This window comes from Seriola lalandi, unplaced genomic scaffold (assembly GCF_002814215.2).
Source record: "Seriola lalandi dorsalis isolate HSWRI2012SDOR001 ecotype SW California unplaced genomic scaffold, Sedor1 jcf7180002054758, whole genome shotgun sequence".
Classification (NCBI taxonomy): domain Eukaryota; kingdom Metazoa; phylum Chordata; class Actinopteri; order Carangiformes; family Carangidae; genus Seriola; species Seriola lalandi.
Genome location: NW_019525311.1, coordinates 1,433,440 through 1,454,511, shown reverse-complemented (window position 1 = coordinate 1,454,511; position 21,072 = coordinate 1,433,440). Strand labels below are relative to the sequence as shown.

The following is a 21,072-nucleotide window of genomic DNA, read 5'->3' as shown; positions in this document are numbered from 1 at the left end:
GGGTGGAGTGTGTTTTTTTTTTTCTCCCTCTCACATTTTCCCTGCACTGTGACTGTTTTGGAGTAAGAGCAAAGGCAGGGGGTGCTTGTTTTTAATGTAACCTCCTGCTGCTAGAATCGAGCTCATGCTAAAGTCTCATCAGTTTCCTCTTATCTCCCTCTCTCCTGTCAGATGGTTGTGTGGAGAATGGCAAAAACTATGTCCTCAATGAGCAGTGGGAGCGGCCATATTTGGGCAGCACTCTGATCTGTACCTGCCATGGAGTGGCTGGCATTAAGTGTAAAAGCAAACCCGAAGGTGAGTTTGTTTCTGATGTTTTTCCACGTGACTTTTGCGTCATTTCCCGGACATCAGTTTGCCTTCAGTTCCCCCTCTTCCTTTAGCAAAACACACATGCAGCACAGACCTTTTCCATTTGCTTTCTGTCTGTAACAGAGGAGCGGTGCTACGATAAAATCAACCAGCAGTACTACACTGTGGGAGAAACCTATGAGAGACCCAAGGATGGCATGATCTGGGACTGTACCTGTATCGGATCTGGGAGGGGCAAGATCAGCTGCACCATTGCCAGTAAGTGTGTTTCTGCCATTAACTGTTCTAACCCCAGACCACACAACCCCAGCTCATGTGTTTCATGTGTATATCCCGGTCTGCCAGACTGATGCCAGTAAACTGGTTAATCTCCGTATTCTCTACAGTTGATTAACAACTGGTGCCATGCAGCTGTTTGCAGTTAGCCGGGTGGTTAGATAATGGGAGAAATGTCTGAGTGTGTGTTTCTTTTCCTTTGGTTTATAACTGTGAAAACACACACATCATCAAGTAGTCATCTATTTCTCTTTCTCTCTCTCTCTCTCTGAAATTATCTTTTTTTCTCCCTACCCAGATCGCTGTCATGAGGGTGGGGCATCATATAAGATAGGTGACACCTGGAAGAGACCCCACGAAACAGGAGGCTACATGTTGGAGTGTGTCTGTCTGGGAAACGGCAAGGGAGAGTGGACCTGCAAACCTGTCGGTGAGTCATTCAGACGGTCGCTGACAGACAGACGACTGTACTGACGTAACTAGTGGATTACTGGCTGATTTTCTTGCTAGTGTGACTGAAATTTTGAATGATGGATTATTATTATTGATAAATTAGTTGATGAGAGTGTGTGTTTGTTTTCTGCAGCTGAGCGTTGCTACGACAACACAGCGGGAACATCCTATGTTGTCGGGGAGACGTGGGAGAAGCCGTACCAGGGCTGGATGGTGGTGGACTGCACCTGTTTGGGAGAGGGAAGTGGACGCATCACATGTACCTCCAGAAGTAAGAAATCCTTTCTCTCTTTCCTGGTATCAAATTATTACCTGCCTATACATACATACATACATACATACATACATACATATGTATGTATGTATATATATATATATATATATATATATATATATCCCTCTTCTTCATTAATCTTATCCGTCGTTCACAATAGCAGATTGCTTTCATTCAATTGTATTAAAGATTTCTGTTCTATACACAAATGTTATCCTACTTGTCAACAACAACAGAGACAACTGAGTGAAATGCTGCTGTTTTTGAACAGGTTTCATGCGTCCATACTCATGTACAGCTTAATCCCCATGAAATATCTCACAGATAAACTTTCTAGCCTTACTGGCAAAACTAAAAAAAGTAGATTGAAGGTTTTCAACAAGCTCTGCAGGAAATGTTTACCAGTTGTTTTTCTCATTAGAACCATTACTTGGATCCTCAATGGTTTTGACTGATGTAACAGATGATAAGGAATGTTATTCCCTGTTGGCCTGTTGTCGCATGCAAGACTTCAGGGTGGCCCCGGAGGCTTTTTAGTGGAGATCATCAATAAAGTGTCATCATGCATGTGTTCAACACAGTTATCAACAAAGTCACTAAAGCGCAAACATGGAAACAGCTGGTGGCCAGGAGGAATCCTTCCCCACAGGACCACTGCTGATTTTCTCATTCCTCTGAAGGCCTCTAGCAAAAAAAAAAAAAAAAAAAGCCACAGTGCTGTCTACATCTGTATGTCTTTATAATTAATCCCAGTCGTTCTCTCCTTTCCTAGATCGCTGTAACGATCAGGATACTCTGTCCTCCTACCGTATTGGAGATACCTGGACCAAGACAGATGCGCGTGGCCACCTGCTCCAGTGTCTGTGCACAGGAAACGGCCGAGGGGAGTGGAAGTGTGAGCGGCATGCCTCACTTCACACCACTGGCCTGGGTGAGAACTGATAACATCCTCGTCTCTGTTTTTTGTTTTCTCGCACTCTGTGTGGAGAGAAGAACGAACACCAGAGACAGATGCTCTGAGGAGGGAGCGATAAGAAGTGCCAAGTGTCTGAGCGCTGAAGTGAGAAAGACGTGTCTTGTACCTCGTGATCATGACCTCATGAAAGAGAGACACGGAAATGGAACAGGGGAATGAGGAGGGAGGAATGAAACATAGGAAAGTTAGAGGGGAAAAATGTGCTCAAAGAGGCTTGAAGTGATTACAGGGTGTGAGACAGAAACATATGGTAGTTGAGACTCTGCATTTTATTGCGTGTGTTATACAGTAGAACTCATTGATCTGTGGTTTTAGTTTACTTTTACCAGCCTGTCTTAATTGCTAATTCTAATGTGTTTTCAGTTCAAGTTTTGATTAGAGCTGTATTGCAGTTTTTGTTTGAACTACATCTGACTTGAATCCCATATTTCATTTTAGGCACTGGCTCTCGTGTGATCACTAACATCCAGCCTGCTGTCTACCAGCCCGCCGCCGTGCCTGAGGTTCCCCAGGAGGGGCCCTGTCGCACAGATACAGGACTGTCGTACTTCATTGGCCAGCGCTGGATTAAGACCCAGGGAACCAAGCAGATGATCTGTACCTGTCTCGGTAATGGAGTCAGCTGTGAACAGTGGGGTAAGAGATTTTCTTTCACCTTCACGAATTCGCTGAGACGCAACAAGTTACCCATGAACTAACAATAAACATACATACTCAACGGGTGAATGCAGCTGTTTGAAATGAGGAACTCCTGGTCATACCTGCATGTTGTTTATATGATTAGTGATATTGATGTGTTTTGCGTGTGTTTTCCTGTCTTCATCTAGACGGACCGGCTCCGGTGTACGGTGGCAACTCAGGAGGTCAGCCGTGTGTGTTCCCATTTGTCTACAAGGGGAAGACCTACCACTCCTGTACCTCTGATGGACGCAATGACGGACAGCTGTGGTGCTCTACCTCCTCCGACTTTGAGACGGACCAGAAGTATTCCTTCTGTACAGAGAAGAATGGTGAGCAGACATGTTGAATATTATTAGGTGTTTACGATTTTGAAGTGAAATTTGTTTGCTGACGATGGATGAACAATCGAGTACTAGCAGCTGTAATGTCAGTTAATTAATGGCAGCTATTTAAAAATTTACTCAGCAAAGTATATAACTAATATATATTTCAGTGTGTGAGCTAAATTAGTAGTTGAAGCAGTGCCTCAACAAGCAGCTGCATCATATCTGAGGTTTGTGATCGTGCTTGGTATAAACTCATCTTGTTTGTACACAGACCACAAAAACGAGTTGTAATGGGGTTTACATATTGGTAAGTCAAAGTGATAACGAGTTTGTGTTTTCCTTTCAACAGTGCTTGTGGCAACCCGAGGCGGTAACTCTAACGGCGCTCTGTGCCAGTTCCCCTACCTCTACAATGGCAGAAACTACACCGACTGCACTGCGGACGGACGCAGAGACGGCATGAAGTGGTGTGGCACCACAACAGACTATGATACAGAACACCGCTTTGGGTTCTGCCCCATGGCTGGTAAGTGTGTGTGCGTGGGTGATGGAGAGAGGGATGGACGCAATTGTAGACCACACTATTTAAACGAATTAAATGAATTTTTAATCTTTTTTTAGGCACATCAATTTCAAAATTTCTAGCCTGCAAAGTTTCTGGACAATAACACTCCTGAGATCATATAACAATCACATTTCATTTTTAAATGCACACTACAACAAGAGACATATGTTAGGATCAGTTCACTTTAGTGCTCACAAAGCAGTACATTTTCCTCGCTTTAAAAAAAAAAAGAGAAGATAGACGGTCAAAATATTAGGAAAACATGTTTTTTTAAATGTATCTGCATTAGTGTGGATATGATCTCACAAGCCTGGCAAACTGGCCAATTGCAGATTAGCTCAACACTTTGCTATCCATACGGGGTTACTAACATGATTAGCTCAGCTAATTACAATGTCTCTCCCAGTCTTAAGGAAACTGTATCTCCGCCCCGTCTGAATCACAGAGTAAACAAGGCCTTTGTATGCTTTGTTTCCTTCAACAAAGAAAAGATTTGATGGGTGATTTTATTTCATTTGCATAAAAGCGGTTATCAGAGTGATGTCAAGAAGGAGTCAGAGCTGATGGCACAGACACAATCTCATTTACCATTGTTACACCGTTATGTTTAGCAAAGCCAAATTCACATAACAAATTCACAATCCACCGTCGCCTTCTAAGAAATGTGTTGCTGTGTTGTGTAGGTGTTAATTAGGTCTCCTTGTGTAACAAAAGAGGCTGAAGCCAGTGAAACACTAGGGGGTCATTGACACTGCACTAACGTCTGTGAAGCAGTAATGAAATGGTAATGATGATACCGACATGCTGTAAAAAGAGCACAAACTATGAAAATCTACAGGACTTGATGTCTAAATAAGCCGGACAGTCTCATTTATAAACCACGTAATTATAGTGGTGTAGAGCAGATGCAAAGGCCACTTTATACAAACACAGCCGAGTCTTCACAACAAGGGTGAGTCACTGATGTGAATGTCTTCAGCCGGGGGATCCGAGCTCTCAAAGGTCTGAAGACATAAATCTAGAGGACCACTGAGGTTTTTCCAGTCATCACTTCAGTTTAGTTACTGGATGGATGGTGTGAACACAATCTCAGCACAGTTTGATGTTGTGACATTATGAAACAATATCCACAAATAGGGGATATATTATGTAGGAAGGAAGGGTAGCTCTAATTTAAAACAAAAATATATCTGTCTACATCAAAGTGGACTTGGATGGACTTAAAAGAAGACAGACGGAAGATAGAGTAGTCTGTTTGGCAGCAGGCGGTGGAATGTGGATGGTGCAAAGTGGAAATATCTACAGGACTTATCTGAGATTCTCTTATCTTTGAATTCTAGGGGTAAAAATTGATTTATTTTATCTCATAAGAACTTATCTTTTGAAGATTTTTTTTATTTATTTATTTTGCATTGTGGCAAGACAGATAGGCAATCCTTTGAAGATGCTTAGATATTTTGCTCCTGCTCCGAAGGTAGGAAATCCTGGTGTGTCCAAAAGTTTACACAAGGACATGTAGACAACTTATATAGAATAGTAATCTTTGTGCCTTTTTATACTAAAACTAAGCTTTTTGCTCATTTTCTAAGCAGTCCTTTTCTTCAGAATCCTTTTACGTGTCTACTTCAGTCCTGGGATGCACCTTTGAGCCAACACCCTGTCGTTAAAAACACCTAGTTGAGATTTAATGAGGGCAAAAAGAGCATTCACGCCCTGTAGCCAGCCAGTGTCAGAGCAGGTTGTCTGTGGTAGACTGAGGCCAGCAGTCAGCGCGGCAGGGGGTCTTTGATATTGACATTAATGACTCCACGCGGACTGTCAAAGCAAACATGGTAGTTGAGATGTTAATGGTGAATTTTAAATCTAGTCTCCGCCATGTGCTCTTGGGATGATAGGGCAATGGTCTCCAGCTGTGAGCCAACATCAAGGCTACATTATGCAAACTGCACCGTTTACACGATTAGAGCCACTCAAAAACCACAATTAGTTGTACATCAGAATCTCTCTTCAACACCAGGAGTGAGGCATTTTTTTTTTTTTTTTGCACCAAGTAAAACCTTTTGTAAAGTTCAGCCCTACGTGTTAGCAACAGCGTCTCCTAACACACTATCAGGTAGTTATAAAACTGCTTTGCGTGGGGGGTTATTGCTTTGGCTCCCACAGCTGTTGGCTGCAGTGTCCAAATAGCCAGTTAAGTTTTAAATGGCCACTTTCAGAGCTATTAAACTAGTGGTTAAATGACCCTCAGAAAGAATTGATTGGTTCTTAAGAAATGACTGTCGATTGATTGTAGGTTCTTAAAACGAGGTTGTTTTTACGCCAAATACATTCAGATCCTAGATAACCCTTTGTAACTGCAACAGATTAGAGCAAGGTCTGAAATCATTCTGGCATCTGGGCATGGAAAATCTTCAAATTGTGAAAGGCATCAGAATGTTCCTCAGCTATAGACAACTGCAGTAGCCTCCAATAGCTTAATCACAAGTGGTAAAGACCATTGAACACAAGCCATATTTGACATAATGGAAACACTGCACAGCAATTCATTCAGAGAAAATTTACTGTGAAAAACATTTTAACACATGACCACAATGAACATTTCAGATTGCCCCCCCGATAGCCACTGCATGTCTGAAAGCGCTGCCATGGAGCTTGACTGTCCTAAACATCCCCAGCCGCTGTATTTGTGCCCCAGCTACAGCCTTTGGTGCACAGCCACCAAACCGAGTCCAGAGGATCTGTACTTCCAGGAGCCAGATGTCTGGCTCTGCTCCAAATTCTTCTTGGCATAGAAAATCTCTGGCTGGGCTCCAAGGCAGATCTGCTATCTATCTCCTTCTCCACCTCCCTTCCCTTTATGGAGAGTTAAGCAGAGATGTTCATGGGCATGCATGCATATCAGTTTTGTCTGCTGCTCTACCTGCTCCACTGCAACACGACTGAGGCAACGTCAGTCTTTAAATCTGCAAATGAGTCATTTCATTTTCTATACATTTTAAACTCAAGGACTTCATTGTAAGTTCTGCTTCCGCAAAATCGTCATTATCATTGTCATTGTTATTATTGTATTTTCTGCATGTTCTTTCCATCACACACACACTAACACTAACACACAGGCAGGTTTCTGCTTGTCTCACCTACCTTTTGCAAACTTTCTATGATTTCCTGATAAAAACCACTCACTCTTATAATTACTGGAGAACATATGGTGAACACACACAGTCATTCATACACACAACAGCTGTTTCTCACTTTTAATCAAATCTTCGTTCCTATGGACACAGGTGTTCTGTGATGGTTGTGTCCTCTATGGCCTTGCGCAGTAATTATAGGGTAGAATCAGTGATCTCAAGAGCAATCATTCATTAAAATGTGCCTGTTTTTATTTTACTGCCGGTATGCACTGCTCGTGTTGCTAGGTGTTCAAATGTGTTGGATGCATGTCTGTGCACCTGATTATTTTGAATAGGGAAGATTGGTTTGTGCACAACTCCAAAAAAAACATGTAGATCTTGGAGTCAGACTAAATCAGTGGCCTTGTTCTTTTGTAACTTGTTTTCTTTTGTGTGTTCTAGCCCATGAAGAGGTCTGTACGGCAACCGAAGGTGTGATGTACCGCGTGGGAGACCAGTGGGACAAACGCCACGATGTTCTGGGTCACATGATGCGTTGTACCTGTGTCGGCAATGGCCGAGGAGAATGGAGCTGCGTTGCTTACTCCCAGCTGAAAGGTGTGTGTGTGTGGCAGCGAGAGACAGAGTAGGATACCCGGAAGAAGAATAAGTGATTCATCCTGTCCATGTGTGTGGTGTAATAATAGACCTGTCTGAGTGAAGAGGTGAAAGGTCATGTGTGATATAATCCCTCACCTGCCTAAAAGGTCAGAAGTGAGCCTGCACACCTGCATTTTATGGGGTCTCGGTTGCACCTGCAGCGCATGCATACACACACACACACACACACACACACACACACACACACACATACACACACACAGACACACACACAGACACACACACAGCGTTCAGAAGAGCAGATGCACGAGAGCACATTGCTCCATCATGTCTGTTCGTGTCTTGCTAAGTCTGTGTCTTTGTGTGCGTTGCAGATCAGTGTATTGTGGATGGTCTGACCTACGAGGTGAACCAGACCTTCACCAAACAACATGAGGAGGGATACATGATGAACTGCACTTGCTTTGGACAGGGGCGTGGCCGCTGGAAGTGTGATGCCATCGGTGGGTTTACCATGTTACAGGTTTCCATCCTACAGGCTGCAGAACTAAACTCTAAACTAAACTCCCAATCCCTAAACTTTGTTTTTCTATCTACTCAAACTTTACTTTATGTATAGAAGGGTATGGAATGAGGGGGGGTGTATAGATTCATCTCTGTAGGCTGCTAATTGGACTGAGCTGTGCCGGCTGCAAAGCTCTAGCCGCTGCATTACCTGATTTCATGTGCCTCTGCCCTCAGATCAGTGCCAGGAACCCGAGACAAGAACTTTCTATCAGATTGGAGAGTCTTGGGATAAACTCATCCAGGGAATCATGTACAAGTGCTATTGCTATGGCAACGGCGTCGGAGAGCTGAGCTGCGAGCCCCAGCAGTCATACCCTGGTAAGTTGTTAGATTTACATATAAGTGGGAATTATAATGACACTGTCTGTCACGATCTTGAGTCTGTTCTTCTTCCTCCTGCATGCTCACCTTATGCAGTGAATCTTTTCCTGTGCTGGTCTTGTCACTTTGTCCCTTGATCCTGCTTCAGTCCCTAGTAATATTGTGTTATGCAGACTGATGTTTGACTGTATTCATTCAGTTCTAGTGTTAGTAAGCTGTGGAAGCTTTGCGTGAAGCCAGGCAGATGACTACATCAATGCTGGTGTTTTTACAGGATAAGGAACAGACCGAACGTTCGCAGTAGCTGTAGAATAGACATTTAGGCCTCAGCGAGGACGTGTTCACGACTACTGATGGTGAAAATGAGTTAACTTTTACAAATTGTGCTTCATTTCTTGCAGTGAAAAACGTTTGCTTAAGTCAACTCGAAAATGAGGCCCTTGACTTTGATGTGAAACAGGCAGAGATGGGGAGGGGGGGGTGTGATTTCCTCTTTTACAAATACAGCCCCCACTCTGAGCCTTTGTTCTTGCTAGCATGTGGTCCATCCCCTGTGCTGCTGTTGCCACAGCTGTACAAAACACTACAGTGAATTGTATGTGTGTGTGTGTGTAGCTCTCCCCAACACACACACACACACACACCTACCACATTTTTAATGCTCATTGATGAATGGTTTTCAGTTTTGTGGATTTTAGCAATCGTTTTAAATTTAAGCTAATGCCTTGAAATTGAATCCCTTAGCTGTATCGCTCAGAGCAGGATCATGCTTGATTGCACAGCATTATGTGGCCATGATGGTTACATTGCCTCATTCCTAATGACTTGAAACCAAGCTTGGCGAGATGGCATCACTACAACAACAAGATCTTTCTCACAGTTTCATCTCGACGTTAAGTTTCCTCCTGCAGGCATCTGTGTTCCTTCACGGCCTGTGGTGTTTCCTTATCAGCACTCCCTCCTCCGTTGTCATCACAACTGAGCACGTCATACCACTCACTGTGCAATTTGTTCAAATTTTCAGGCTTTTGTCTTTATAGACTTTTCCATTCGTTAGGGTTAGATACAACCCCTGTTCAGATTTAAATTATTACTGTTTCTTTGTTGCCTTAGTTGGTCTCTCATATTGTATTGTGTTATAATGGCAAGTAAATCAACATGTGATGTTGTTCCCTTTCCCATTTTCCCTAATTCATGGTTAAAAAAAAAAAAAATAGTGATGTGGATGTATAATGTGTGTTTGTGGTTTACATTTGCTATTTTGAGCAATAAAACATTTTAAAATATCCCACAGCGAACATAAATATGTCAGTATAGCTCCAGGCTGTGGTGTCGGTGCCTCAGAACCTCAAGTTTGACGAGTCTTACGTAAAGGAACATTTGAACTGTTACTTTTTTTTTTTGCTCTGTGTGGAGCAGGTTGATGGGAGATACAAAATGTAGGGCGCTATTCTGCTGTAAGTGGCCATAATGGCAACCAGCTGTGGACTTGCTATGTGTGTGTGTGTGTGCGTGTGTGTGCGTGTGTGTGTGTGAAACTCAGCATACAAAATACAGCATACTAAGATTTAAGGGGAGCACGGAGCAGATCCAGACTCCCTAGTCAGTTGGCTTACTGGGTAAAACACCATAAAAGGTAAAAATGGCAAACCCAAGTGAGGGAATTTTTTTTAAAGCTATTCACAAGTCTCGGATTTAGCCCCAGATTGATAAGATCTTCTAAAAAAAAATTGTTTTCTTTTCTACCTCCCGTGTTACCCTCCGCTTGTTTGGGGTTTCATTTAATCGTTTCAGGCATTTCTTATTGTTAGGATGACTCGCTGTATTACTTCCCTTTACTGTGGTCCTTCCTTATCATGTCTTGTCGTGCCTCTGTTTGCGTCAAGAATGTATGTTATGTCTATGTGTGCAAAGTAAAGGTGGTGGTGGGGCGGGGGGTGTTTGCGCTTGTAGGTTACACAGACGCGTGCAAGTGCATATAATGTTATGTGTGTGTGTGTGTACATGCATCCACTGCAGGCGTGCATCCGTTTTCATTCGCGTCCCACATCTGATTCTGTGTAACCCTTACCCTCGCCAGTGGCCTGTGGGTCCTGTAATAGACAGTAATTGGTCCCAGATTGTTTTTGAGGTTTGCGTATCTGCTAGCAACTTCTGGTTAACCGAGCCACTTGCTCAGTAACTTTGATTACAGGTCTGCTATTTGGAAAAGTGGTCAGAAAACCTCAGTTCTTTATAGAAGCTACCAGTTTCTATCAGCACAGCTTATGTCAGGATTCTGCTCGCCACATGACTTCTGTTTGCATTAAAGATGATTTGATTCGCTTTTTTCACCTCCGAAACCCGTGCAGAGATTACCAATAGAATCTACTAACCTTGCTGAGATGCTTATTCAACTTGCATCCTTTGTGCATTGTCTGGTAAATTATTACACTTTTGCCTGGACCCAGCCACCTTCTGAACCCCCGGTCCATCCAGTGTGCTGTCAGATGCAGTATGATACATCAACATGTTCGAGCTCTTGTCAGCTACAAAAACTCATCATTGCAATGTTTTCCAAGAAATCCTAACAGACATGGCCAACTGTTGAAGACAGCTGTTTGGCAGCCTGTAGCGAGGCCGTAAGGAGTTTAATTGAGCATCAAAACCTGCGTTTCAAGGAGCGAAAAGAGTTCATCCGGCAAGATAAATTCCATGATTTTCTGTTATCAGCTTTGCTGTGTTGTTTTAAGAAACGTATTCATTACTTTCATTAATTCTCGTTTCGCCATACTTGTTAGGTGGTTGTCCGTTCTAACTTTGTCCTGTTCTTTTGCACGATCCTTCTGCAAGTGCTTTATCAAACTTATCCATGTGTATGACATGAGGCCATACAAGTATATTCCATTGCATGTCAGGGTTTATTTGACAATAGATCATTCTGTAGTGTAAATTACAGTTTTTTTCCTACTGCCTTTCAGATTCCAGTAATGAAACTAAGTTTGTTTATGATGAGACTGATAAACTGTTCTGATAATAATGTACTTCAGTTCTATCCAAAGCAGAGGAATCCTACCAGAGGTTAGAGATATGACATTAAAGGACAGGGAATTAAGAGCATTTAAAGGGCTGGGGCTTTTTTATTGAAGATAACTTATTTTCTTTTCTAATTATTTAATTTTTACTGTAATTAGTCTACTATATTCCTTCATACTATTTGTAAAGTGACCACTAAAATAATACTTCCAAGAGAACAGGGAAGGTTAAAAACATGGTGAAGTGGAGAAGGTTCAAGAGTAGAGAAAGTAGAGCTGTTGAAATCTGTGCTGGAATCTCACATGGGCGTGCTATTTTCTCCAAACTCTTTCTCTGTTCTGCTCAGGAAAATACTGCTGCACATTCACTGATACTCACTCACTGTTAAGTCAGGTTATGCAAAAGTACAGGATTTTTTAAATTTGTCATAATATTAGATTTTTGTGCTCATCACAGTTATTTTTTAATTAAGATAACTGATGATGATGCATCATTCTTTCTTAATATCACACCATGATCATGTCTTTACTGAAGAGTGAAACTGGTCTGCTTACCCATCTGTCTGTGTTATCTCTCTCCCCCAGGTGGTCACCGTCCTGTCCAGGTGATCATAACAGAATCTGGAAACCAGCCCAACTCCCACCCCATTCAGTGGAATGCCCCACAATCTGCTCACATCACCCAGTACGTCCTCAAATGGAGAGTGGTGAGTGTTTTCACGGTTAACAAACATATTACTTCTCTTCTTGCCCATCTCCCCCTTGGACCTGATTTGGAAGTATCTAAAATCTGACTTCTGGTTCTACTTACTGAGCCCCCTCACATCTCCCGTTCTAACATCCTGCATCCCATTTTACAGAAAAACACTCACAACCCATGGAGGGAGGTGCTGATCCCCGGCCATCTTAACTCTTACACCATCTCTGGTCTGAAGCCGGGCATCACCTACGAGGGTCAGCTGATCAGCATTCTGCGCTATGGACGCCGAGAGGTCACGCGCTTTGACTTCACCACCAATTATGGATCACGTGAGTTGAGACATCTCAGTGTTGGCTGATGTGCAACGCCACTTGGTGTGAAGGTTATCTTTCTGCATGTCACACGTGTTTGTCTAATCCTATCCACTGTCGCTGGTTTGCAAAGTATGGAGGATGATATTGAAGACAAGGGTGTGGGAAAGTGCTTCTAACATCATAAAAGTCTTTTCTAGCCTTTCTTTTTTGTTCTCTTTGGTTCCCTAGATTCTAACTTTACTTAACCAGGAAATCCCCATTGAGATTTAAAAGCTCTTTCGCCAGAGTGTCCTGGCCGGTGTTGCCAGTGCTGATCTCACAGGCAGCGAGTAGCCAACTCTCTTATTTTCCATCTGTGCTTCTCCTGTAGTGGCTACATCACAAGGCGAGACCACCCAGCCTCCGCCTGTGGTTGACATCTCAGAGTCGGTGACTGAAATTACCTCCAGCAGCTTCGTCATCTCCTGGGTTTCCGCCTCCGACACAGTCTCTGGTTTCAGAGTAGAGTATGAGCTCAGTGAGCATGGGCAGAGCACTGGACAACCCATTGTGCTAGGTAACTAATGATACATGAATGCAATTTGCCTTTATTTATCTGCTCATGAATGAAAACCAATGTGTTGATACAATATATATTTGTTTCCCCTCAGACCTTCCCCATACAGCTACCTCAGTGAACATTAATGATCTTCTGCCTGGGAGGAAGTACACCGTCAACGTCTATGAGGTCACAAATGGTGGCGAGGATAACCTCATTCTTACTACTTCGCAAACCACTGGTGAGTAGACACATACACACACGTTCTCTTACTTCATTTTCCCATCTTTCTTCTCTGATATTTTTTCCCTTAATCACCTAAGGCACAAAAATGCTACTGCTGCTAGACTGAAATATAGTTTTGCATCTGTCAGCAGTGTAATCAACATGTGCCAGGGACGAATCGAGCGCTCCAGTAAAAATAAAGCAGTTGGTTACAATTTTCCTTCTAATACTGACACCTCGTTTGTTCCGCAGCACCTGATGCTCCCGCAGAGCATGAAGTGGAGGAGGTGGGAGAAACTTCTATTGTAATCACCTGGGACAAACCACTGGCTCCTATCACTGGTACGTTGTGACAGCAACTTGTCGGCCACAGCCAAAGTCTGTCGCCTTACTGTAGCTAATCGGAAGCTCTCTTCCTCCGCGCAGGTTACCGTGTCGTCTACACGCCGTCGTTGGAAGGTGAAAGCACGGAGCTGACCCTCCCTGACACAGCAACGTCTGTGACCCTGAGTGACCTTCTACCTGGGAAACTGTACAACATCAGTATCTACGCCGTGGAGGACAGCCTGGAGAGTGAGCCTATCTTTGTACAGGTGAACACCACTGGAGAGCCACTGCCAGGTAAATGACTGACTATATGTAGCTCCGTATTTGCTTCCATGTCTTTATACCTACAAAAAGGTGTAAGTGGTATTGACTAATATTTACCAAAACACATCAGGAGGGAATTGCTGGCACTTTAGTTGTAGGTGGAGGGATTTATATGGGACTATGGGAAACCTGGTGCTTGTTTCTCTGGTGCACCAGGAGGTTGGTTTGCAGTGACCAAAAAAAATCGGCCAATTTGGTGATCCATAAAATCCCACCCTGTTCTGCTGTATTTTACTTATTACTCTCATCATAGGCGCACCTTCCAAAGTCAACCTGCAAGTCGTCCTGTGGCCTATTTAGTGATTTCACTTCTACTGAAACTTCGACATATGAGTTTTCCAATGGAAAGTGAAGTCATTGAGTTCACAGCTGTGGCGCTCTTCTTCTGCTGAACTGGAGTTATGTAAAACTTCTCAGTCTGCCAGGTCGAACACGCTGTTGGGTCGGTCGAGCAGATGCTGGAAAAGTGTGTGTGTGTGTGTGTGTGTGTGTGTGTGTGTGTGCTCTTGTTTGTAGAGTCTAACATAACTTAGTGAAGAGTTTGTGCTGCCATCTCTGGACAGATAAATGAATCCTCCCATTATGTGCAGATGTGTACTATGACAAATGGACTAAGGCTCCTCTCTACATACAAGCTGTCTGAGCTGCATAACACTTTATTTATAAACTGTTGGACTGAGAGAAGCTTCAATCTTCCAGATCAGTTGCATCTGCTTGGATGAGCTTTTATAGGTCGGCAGCAGTGAGGTGTAAAGTTAGACCATCGTATGACGCCTGACGAAGCACCGTCGCAAGTTTCGGCGTCAGGTCTCTGCCCATATGAAAACAATGGATAAAACAGATCAAAGTATAGTGTTGTGGTTGAGTTACTTTGAACTTTGCATTTGCACTTAAGTGTATCTGGTTTGGACAAAAGGCTAATTGTTCCAGACATCTCCACTTAATCATTTTGACCTATCTTTCTGCCTTTCCTCTCTGCTGCTGGATACTATTAAAATGTTTGTGTGTTCAGCCATCTAGTCTGTCAGCTGTGTAATGATTTGGCACTTTCTTTAAAGAAATGTTGTCATACACCTGATATGATTATGTGTATATAAGCCAGTGTATGCTTTGATGACAAGCAACAACCAAACAAATGCATTGAGTGAAGCATCAGAGAGTTATTTCAAATCATGCACAGCTATGAGGTCATGGAATTAAATTGAATTTCCACATACCATGCCTTTTTTAGCAGATAATAATTCAAATATGACCCAATGAGTTCTCCATTTTATTGTCTGCTTAAGGTGATAAGAGGCATCAACTTCTGCCACATAGTACGGGATAAACGCTGTGATAGATTTGAATTTAGGCTGGTCCCTACAGTATCTAAATATTATGCCCATATCTAGCCTTTCATTTTGTGTTGTGGTGAGTTACGGGACCTTCCCTCATAAATGACATGTTTCTCCACGCAGTCACCAACTTTATTTCTAACAGCTGCGAGAGAGTTATTCCAGCTATTCGACAAGAGACCAGCCGTCAGTCAACAGTTGGGATTTAGACTAACTCAGAGCTAAAATAAATCTACCCAGATGCACACTCAGATGTTTGCTTGAGCCAGAGAAAGGGAAAGGCATTAATACACATGGAATATGACTACCCATACACACAACACAGCAACGTTCTTTAAATATTATGTGTTCTGCCGATGTAAATTGTCAGTAAAGAACAAAATGTTTAATGCTATGTTTGTTTTTCCTGTCCACAGATGAAGTGGCTTCTCCTACAGACCTGCAGTTCTTTGAGGTGTCAGATAAAAAAATAGTTCTCACCTGGACCGGCCCAGGCAGCGAAGTCTCAGGTTACCGCGTCACCGTCGTCCCTGTCGACGAGTCTGGCTCTCCACAGAGGGAGATGACCCTGCCCGTCAGTCAGAACTCCTACATTGAAGTGACACACCTGCAGCCTGGAATACTGTACCGCTTCAGCGTCTATGCCATTCACAATGGAGAGGAAAGCTTACCACTCATTGGGGAGCAAACTACCAGTGAGTATGACGGATGCTCAGTAAACACACACACACACACACACACACACACACACACACACACACACACAAGTTTGATTTTTGTACCACAGTAAATTTAAACTAGTGTCTGTGTGGAGGTTGGAAAGCAACCTAGAAATGTATGGTGTGCTTTGGAAAATGTTTGTATTGTAAAATATGTGATTTGATTTTGAATCAAACTGTTGCATATCTAACCGTGTTTACTGATGTCTCTCCCCCCCTTTAGAGCCTGATGCTCCCACCGATATCCATTTCACCAACGTGACTGAGGACAGCGCTGTGATGCTGTGGTACGCCCCCCGTGCCAAAGTCAGCGGCTACCGCCTCTTCCTCACCATCGAGGGCTCTAACCCCAAGCAGCTGCGCCTGCCTGCTCGCCTCACTCAGTACACCCTCCTCAACCTGAGGCCCGACACTGAGTACACCGCCACGCTGCACGCAGAGCAAGACAACACACTGAGTGTAGGAGAGAGCGCGGTGTTTACCACTAGTGAGTGTCTGTCTGACGCGTATACAAAAGGGTGCAAAGCCCCGTGGTCACTTGTTCGTGTGCTCCGAAGGTGCTTGCGTTTTGAGGTTTTCTGAATATACGAGCGCTGATCAGGACACACCTGTGCTCTCTCTGTGTTTGTAGACCCGCCGATGGGCAACGCTCCTCATTTCAGCACTGATGTGACCGACACCTCCATTATAATATCCTGGACTCCAGTTCCCCGCATTGGATACAAGGTACATTCACTGCAAATACAGAACTTTTTTGTTTTTGTTATATCCTGCCACCCACTTATACACTCATAAATCTGACCATGTTTCCTGTTCTGTCTCTTAAAATCAACAAGTGGATTGTGTGATTGTCCTTGTCCAACGATTATTTCCCTCCATTTGCTGCGGAGAGAAGACTCAAGTTATATTATTCTTGGTTCAGTTTAGGCCCCTTTAGAGTTAGCTAGCATGGGAACTGCAGACCTCAAGGATAAATGTGATTGGTCCAAATATGTCACACCACAGATGAGAATGTTCTGCCGGCTTCCATGTTCTTGGGAAAACATTGACCTCTGACCCTTACCTCCTGTACCCCCGATCCCTGTGTCTCTCTCTTCCGCCTCTCTGACTCTGTGTTCATTTATCTCCTCAGTTGACAGTACGTCCCAGTCAGGGCGGGGAAGCCCCCAGAGACGTGACCTCCGAGTCAGGGAGTATTTATGTTTCCGGTCTGACTCCGGGAGTAGAGTACACCTACAGCGTCCAGCCAGTCATAGATGGCCATGAGCAGGGAGCCCCAGTCACGCGCCGCATCATCACACGTAAATATAAACCAACTTTTTTGACTCTGTCACCTTTTGATTCTTGTCTAGGGCTTTTATTGCCTCCTGTTTGTGCCGTTCTCCCCTGCCACTTTGTAAATCTGACTCCTCTCCTCCTCCTCCTCCTCCTCCTCCTCCTCCTCCTCCTCTTCCTCTCCAGCTCTGTCTCCTCCTACTGATCTGAACCTGGAGTCTAACCCCGGCACCGGAGAGCTCACTGTGCAGTGGAATGGAGCCAGTACACCAGGTACACACACACACACACACCTGCATACCTAGTGTGTATGTGCATAGACACAAATTATTGCATCACTCAACGTATTACGAATAATCAAACTAACTGCTAAATGCCGATCACTAATTTTCTCCCCCTCAAGACATCACTGGCTACAGAGTGACATGCACTCCCACCAATGGACAGCAGGGAAACAGCGTGGAGGAGTTTGTGGAGGCGGGGGAGAACTCCTGCACCCTGGAGAACCTCAGTCCAGGAGTGGAGTACAACATCAGCGTTGTTACTGTTAAGGATGACATGGAGAGCACCCCGATATCAACTGTCATTACACCAGGTGAGTGTGAGGGGTTAATCAAGAAGTTTTGCAACTGGAAGGTCTGCATGGAGGCTAATTATGTGGCGTGAGTTTGTAATCGTTTATATGTGAACATGTAAGAGCCTCTTTCAACGGATAATAGCTTTGTTAGCATCACTGCTCTAACTTATCACCAGCAGCTGAGGGGCTATGCAAAACGGTGCTAGCACTGTTTTGCTTTATTTCCTGGGTATATATTCAATATTTTCAATGGAGAAGCTTCATTGAATAACAGCTACAGTCTCACTAGTTAGTTAATATATACCAGGAAAAGCAGCCCTTGGCATTAGCTCTTCCATTGGTGTGATATATTGAATATCTCCACCCACTGGAAGTGGACGGTCCTCGTTGCTCATCTTAACCGCTGCTCCTACATGTCTTTGTCTTGTCTTTTTGTCCGTTGCCTTCCACTTCCTGCCACTCGCCTCCCTCCAACCCTCCTTCCCTCTCCCTCCACCCGTGCCTCCTGTTTGGTTTTTCTGCTGTCCTCTCTCTTTTCTTTCCCCTCCCCTGCACCCTCTCCCCACCACCCAAATCCTCTTTCCACCTACCCAGAAGTCCCACAGCTGACGGACCTCAGCTTCGAGGAAGTGAGCGACACCACGATCAGTCTCCGCTGGTCGCCGCTCAACACCACAGCCATCACCGGCTACAGGATCACGGTGGTGGCGGCCGGCGAGAGCGTGCCCATCTTTGAAGACACGGTGCAGCCAGGCACTGGTCAATACACCGTCTACGGACTGGAGCCTGGTATCGACTATGACATTAGCGTGATCACGGTGACGGAGAATGGCGAGAGTGAACCCACCACACTCACTCAGCAGACCTGTAAGATCCATGTTTCCACTCACACCCAAAAGATTTCCTCTGTTGACAATAATGTACACGTATTATTTAGTGGAAGAGTCATTTAAGTTATGATAGGACAACACCAATCTGTCAAAAGTGTTTGTCCTTCAGGTTTGTGATTTGTGTTGTCAGTGCGGGAGTCATAAATCACACTGTGAGTGCTGAGCCTATATAATGTTATACGGTTCTCATTAACCCTGGGACATGGCTCTTCAAAGCAAACCTTTTAAGTTGCTGATGTAATTGTTCTGCATGCTGTGTTGTCAGTTTGATAATCCTCTGTGTGTGTGTGTGTGTGTGTGTGTGTGTGTATGTGTGGACCATCTGGTTTTAGTTGAGGGGATTTATCATACTGAGGCTCATTTTGCCCCCCCGATGCAAACACTGCTTGTTCTCTCACTTTTAAGACGTCGTAAAACCTCAGACATAGATTTACACTGAGACACACACACATAAAACAGACTCTTCCCTTTTTTAAAGATGGTGTAGTGTGAATACTTATAGTCATTTCATTTTTTTTCTTGTTCCCCTTTCTTCAGATTAATTTTCTCCTCTTATTTGCATTTTTCTTATCTCCTCACTCTTTTATAGGATTGTCCCACCACCTTTTTACTTGACCAAAAAACAAATCTCATTACTTTCCCATGACCTTTTGAATACGTTTTGAATCATGCTGCTGTCTCTTTTCAACAGCTGTACCGGCCCCCACTGATCTGGGCTTTGGCCAGGTTGGGCCTGACACTATAGAAGTCACCTGGGTCTCTCCCCAAGCCCTGAACAATGCTGATATCAGCAACTTCCACATCAGGTACGACAAGAAACGTGCTCAGCATTTTTGAGCATCTTGAATGCATGCAGATTTTTTTTCCAGAATACAAAAAGACACATAAAACGCATAATACACCGGAGATGATGACATCAGCTCTTTGTTGTTGCTTTTTTAATTACTCAGGTATCACCCCATTGACGATGAAGATGATATTACAGAAACCAGTGTAGGAGGCAGGATTAACAACGTGGTGCTAAGGCGTAAGTTACAGTACAAACAAAGAATCGACAACAATGCCACGATGACACACAGACAACTACATTCATGTCTTCTCCACTGTCCGCAGACTTGCTGCCAAACACAGAGTATCTGGTCAGTGTGGTGTGCGTTTATGAGCAGAGAGAGAGCTCGCCTCTCGTCGGAACCCAGAAAACAGGTGAGTCTTACTCATCTGATTTGACAACAGGAGGATAACACTTCAGAAAAGAAAATGCAATCACACGGTTGAAGATTTTTCCCTGACCTTCGTCCTTTTCTCTGTCCCCCAACAAATCAGCTCTGGATTCACCAGTGGGTCTGCGTTTCTCTGAGATCTTCACCAACTCCTTCACCATCCACTGGCTTGCTCCCCAGAGCAAAATCACCGGATACCGCATGCGTTACCAGATGGTCAGCGGCGGGAGGGCTAAGGACGAGAGGCTGCCCCCCTCCAGGAACCACTTCACCCTGACAGCGCTCACTCCAGACACAGACTACCTGGTCAACATCTACGCTGTGAGCGGGACCCAGGAGAGCCAGCCACTCAGCGGGACACAGAGGACGAGTATGAAATCCTAATTTAATACTTCATTTATGTCACTTACTCAACAAGTTATTATCATGTTGTTTATGTGCTTTCTTTGTCTCCCTCCCTTTCTCCAGTCTCTGATGCTCCCACAGACCTGGAAGTGCTAGACTCCACCCCAACCAGTATCACCGTGCGCTGGGACGCCCCTCCTGTCACTGTGCGCTACTATAGGATCACTCATGGAGAGACAGGTGAGCTACGCTCATGATATTGATTTAAAGGGGTTTTTTTTTGTCTGAAACTGTTTTTCGTTTGCTTTCATTGATGGTGTAAATTTTGTATTTGGGAGGGGCAAGTCCTTTTTCTTGTTTTTTTAGGAATTACTAGTCTTTCCATTATTACTAGTTCCATTAAAGATTCCTATCACTATCTGTTCGTCAGTCTACTGATTTTTAAAACACAATATTGGTTTCTTTTAACATATAACACATCTGCCAATCTTCATCCAGGAGGTCACAGTAACCCCAAGGAGTTCACAGTGCCTGGCTCTCAGTCCACCGCCACCATCTCTAACCTGAAGCCTGGTACCGACTACACCGTCACTGTCTATGCTGTGACTGGTAGAGGAGACAGCCCCGCATCCAGCACTCCAATCTATGTCACACACAAAACAGGTACACACACAAAAATGCATTATATTCTCTTTGATGCAAAACACATTTTGCCAATTTTCTAGCGATTATCCTGCTTCCCTGAGTTTCCACTCACAGCTTTCTCCTCCTCATCTCTCTCATCT

At 44.0% G+C, this 21,072-nt stretch overlaps 1 protein-coding gene across 1 annotated transcript in view; it reads left to right on the top strand.

Moving 5' to 3' along the window:
- The window catches only part of LOC111668768 (fibronectin-like), a 31,426-nt gene that overhangs the window by 1,221 nt on the left and 9,133 nt on the right, over window positions 1-21,072 (top strand). Inside the window, exons 2-31 of the mRNA XM_023424894.2 lie at window positions 172-297; window positions 436-570; window positions 887-1,018; window positions 1,175-1,312; window positions 2,088-2,246; window positions 2,730-2,927; window positions 3,119-3,301; window positions 3,648-3,824; window positions 7,439-7,594; window positions 7,972-8,100; window positions 8,339-8,482; window positions 12,085-12,206; window positions 12,360-12,528; window positions 12,884-13,069; window positions 13,164-13,292; window positions 13,529-13,618; window positions 13,703-13,897; window positions 15,678-15,956; window positions 16,204-16,467; window positions 16,612-16,706; window positions 17,113-17,281; window positions 17,442-17,528; window positions 17,659-17,850; window positions 18,427-18,699; window positions 19,414-19,528; window positions 19,673-19,749; window positions 19,836-19,925; window positions 20,046-20,312; window positions 20,411-20,527; window positions 20,786-20,950. Of these exons, the coding sequence (XP_023280662.1) occupies window positions 172-297; window positions 436-570; window positions 887-1,018; window positions 1,175-1,312; window positions 2,088-2,246; window positions 2,730-2,927; window positions 3,119-3,301; window positions 3,648-3,824; window positions 7,439-7,594; window positions 7,972-8,100; window positions 8,339-8,482; window positions 12,085-12,206; window positions 12,360-12,528; window positions 12,884-13,069; window positions 13,164-13,292; window positions 13,529-13,618; window positions 13,703-13,897; window positions 15,678-15,956; window positions 16,204-16,467; window positions 16,612-16,706; window positions 17,113-17,281; window positions 17,442-17,528; window positions 17,659-17,850; window positions 18,427-18,699; window positions 19,414-19,528; window positions 19,673-19,749; window positions 19,836-19,925; window positions 20,046-20,312; window positions 20,411-20,527; window positions 20,786-20,950 (4,758 nt within the window). The remainder of the gene's footprint in view (window positions 1-171; window positions 298-435; window positions 571-886; window positions 1,019-1,174; window positions 1,313-2,087; window positions 2,247-2,729; window positions 2,928-3,118; window positions 3,302-3,647; window positions 3,825-7,438; window positions 7,595-7,971; window positions 8,101-8,338; window positions 8,483-12,084; window positions 12,207-12,359; window positions 12,529-12,883; window positions 13,070-13,163; window positions 13,293-13,528; window positions 13,619-13,702; window positions 13,898-15,677; window positions 15,957-16,203; window positions 16,468-16,611; window positions 16,707-17,112; window positions 17,282-17,441; window positions 17,529-17,658; window positions 17,851-18,426; window positions 18,700-19,413; window positions 19,529-19,672; window positions 19,750-19,835; window positions 19,926-20,045; window positions 20,313-20,410; window positions 20,528-20,785; window positions 20,951-21,072) is intronic.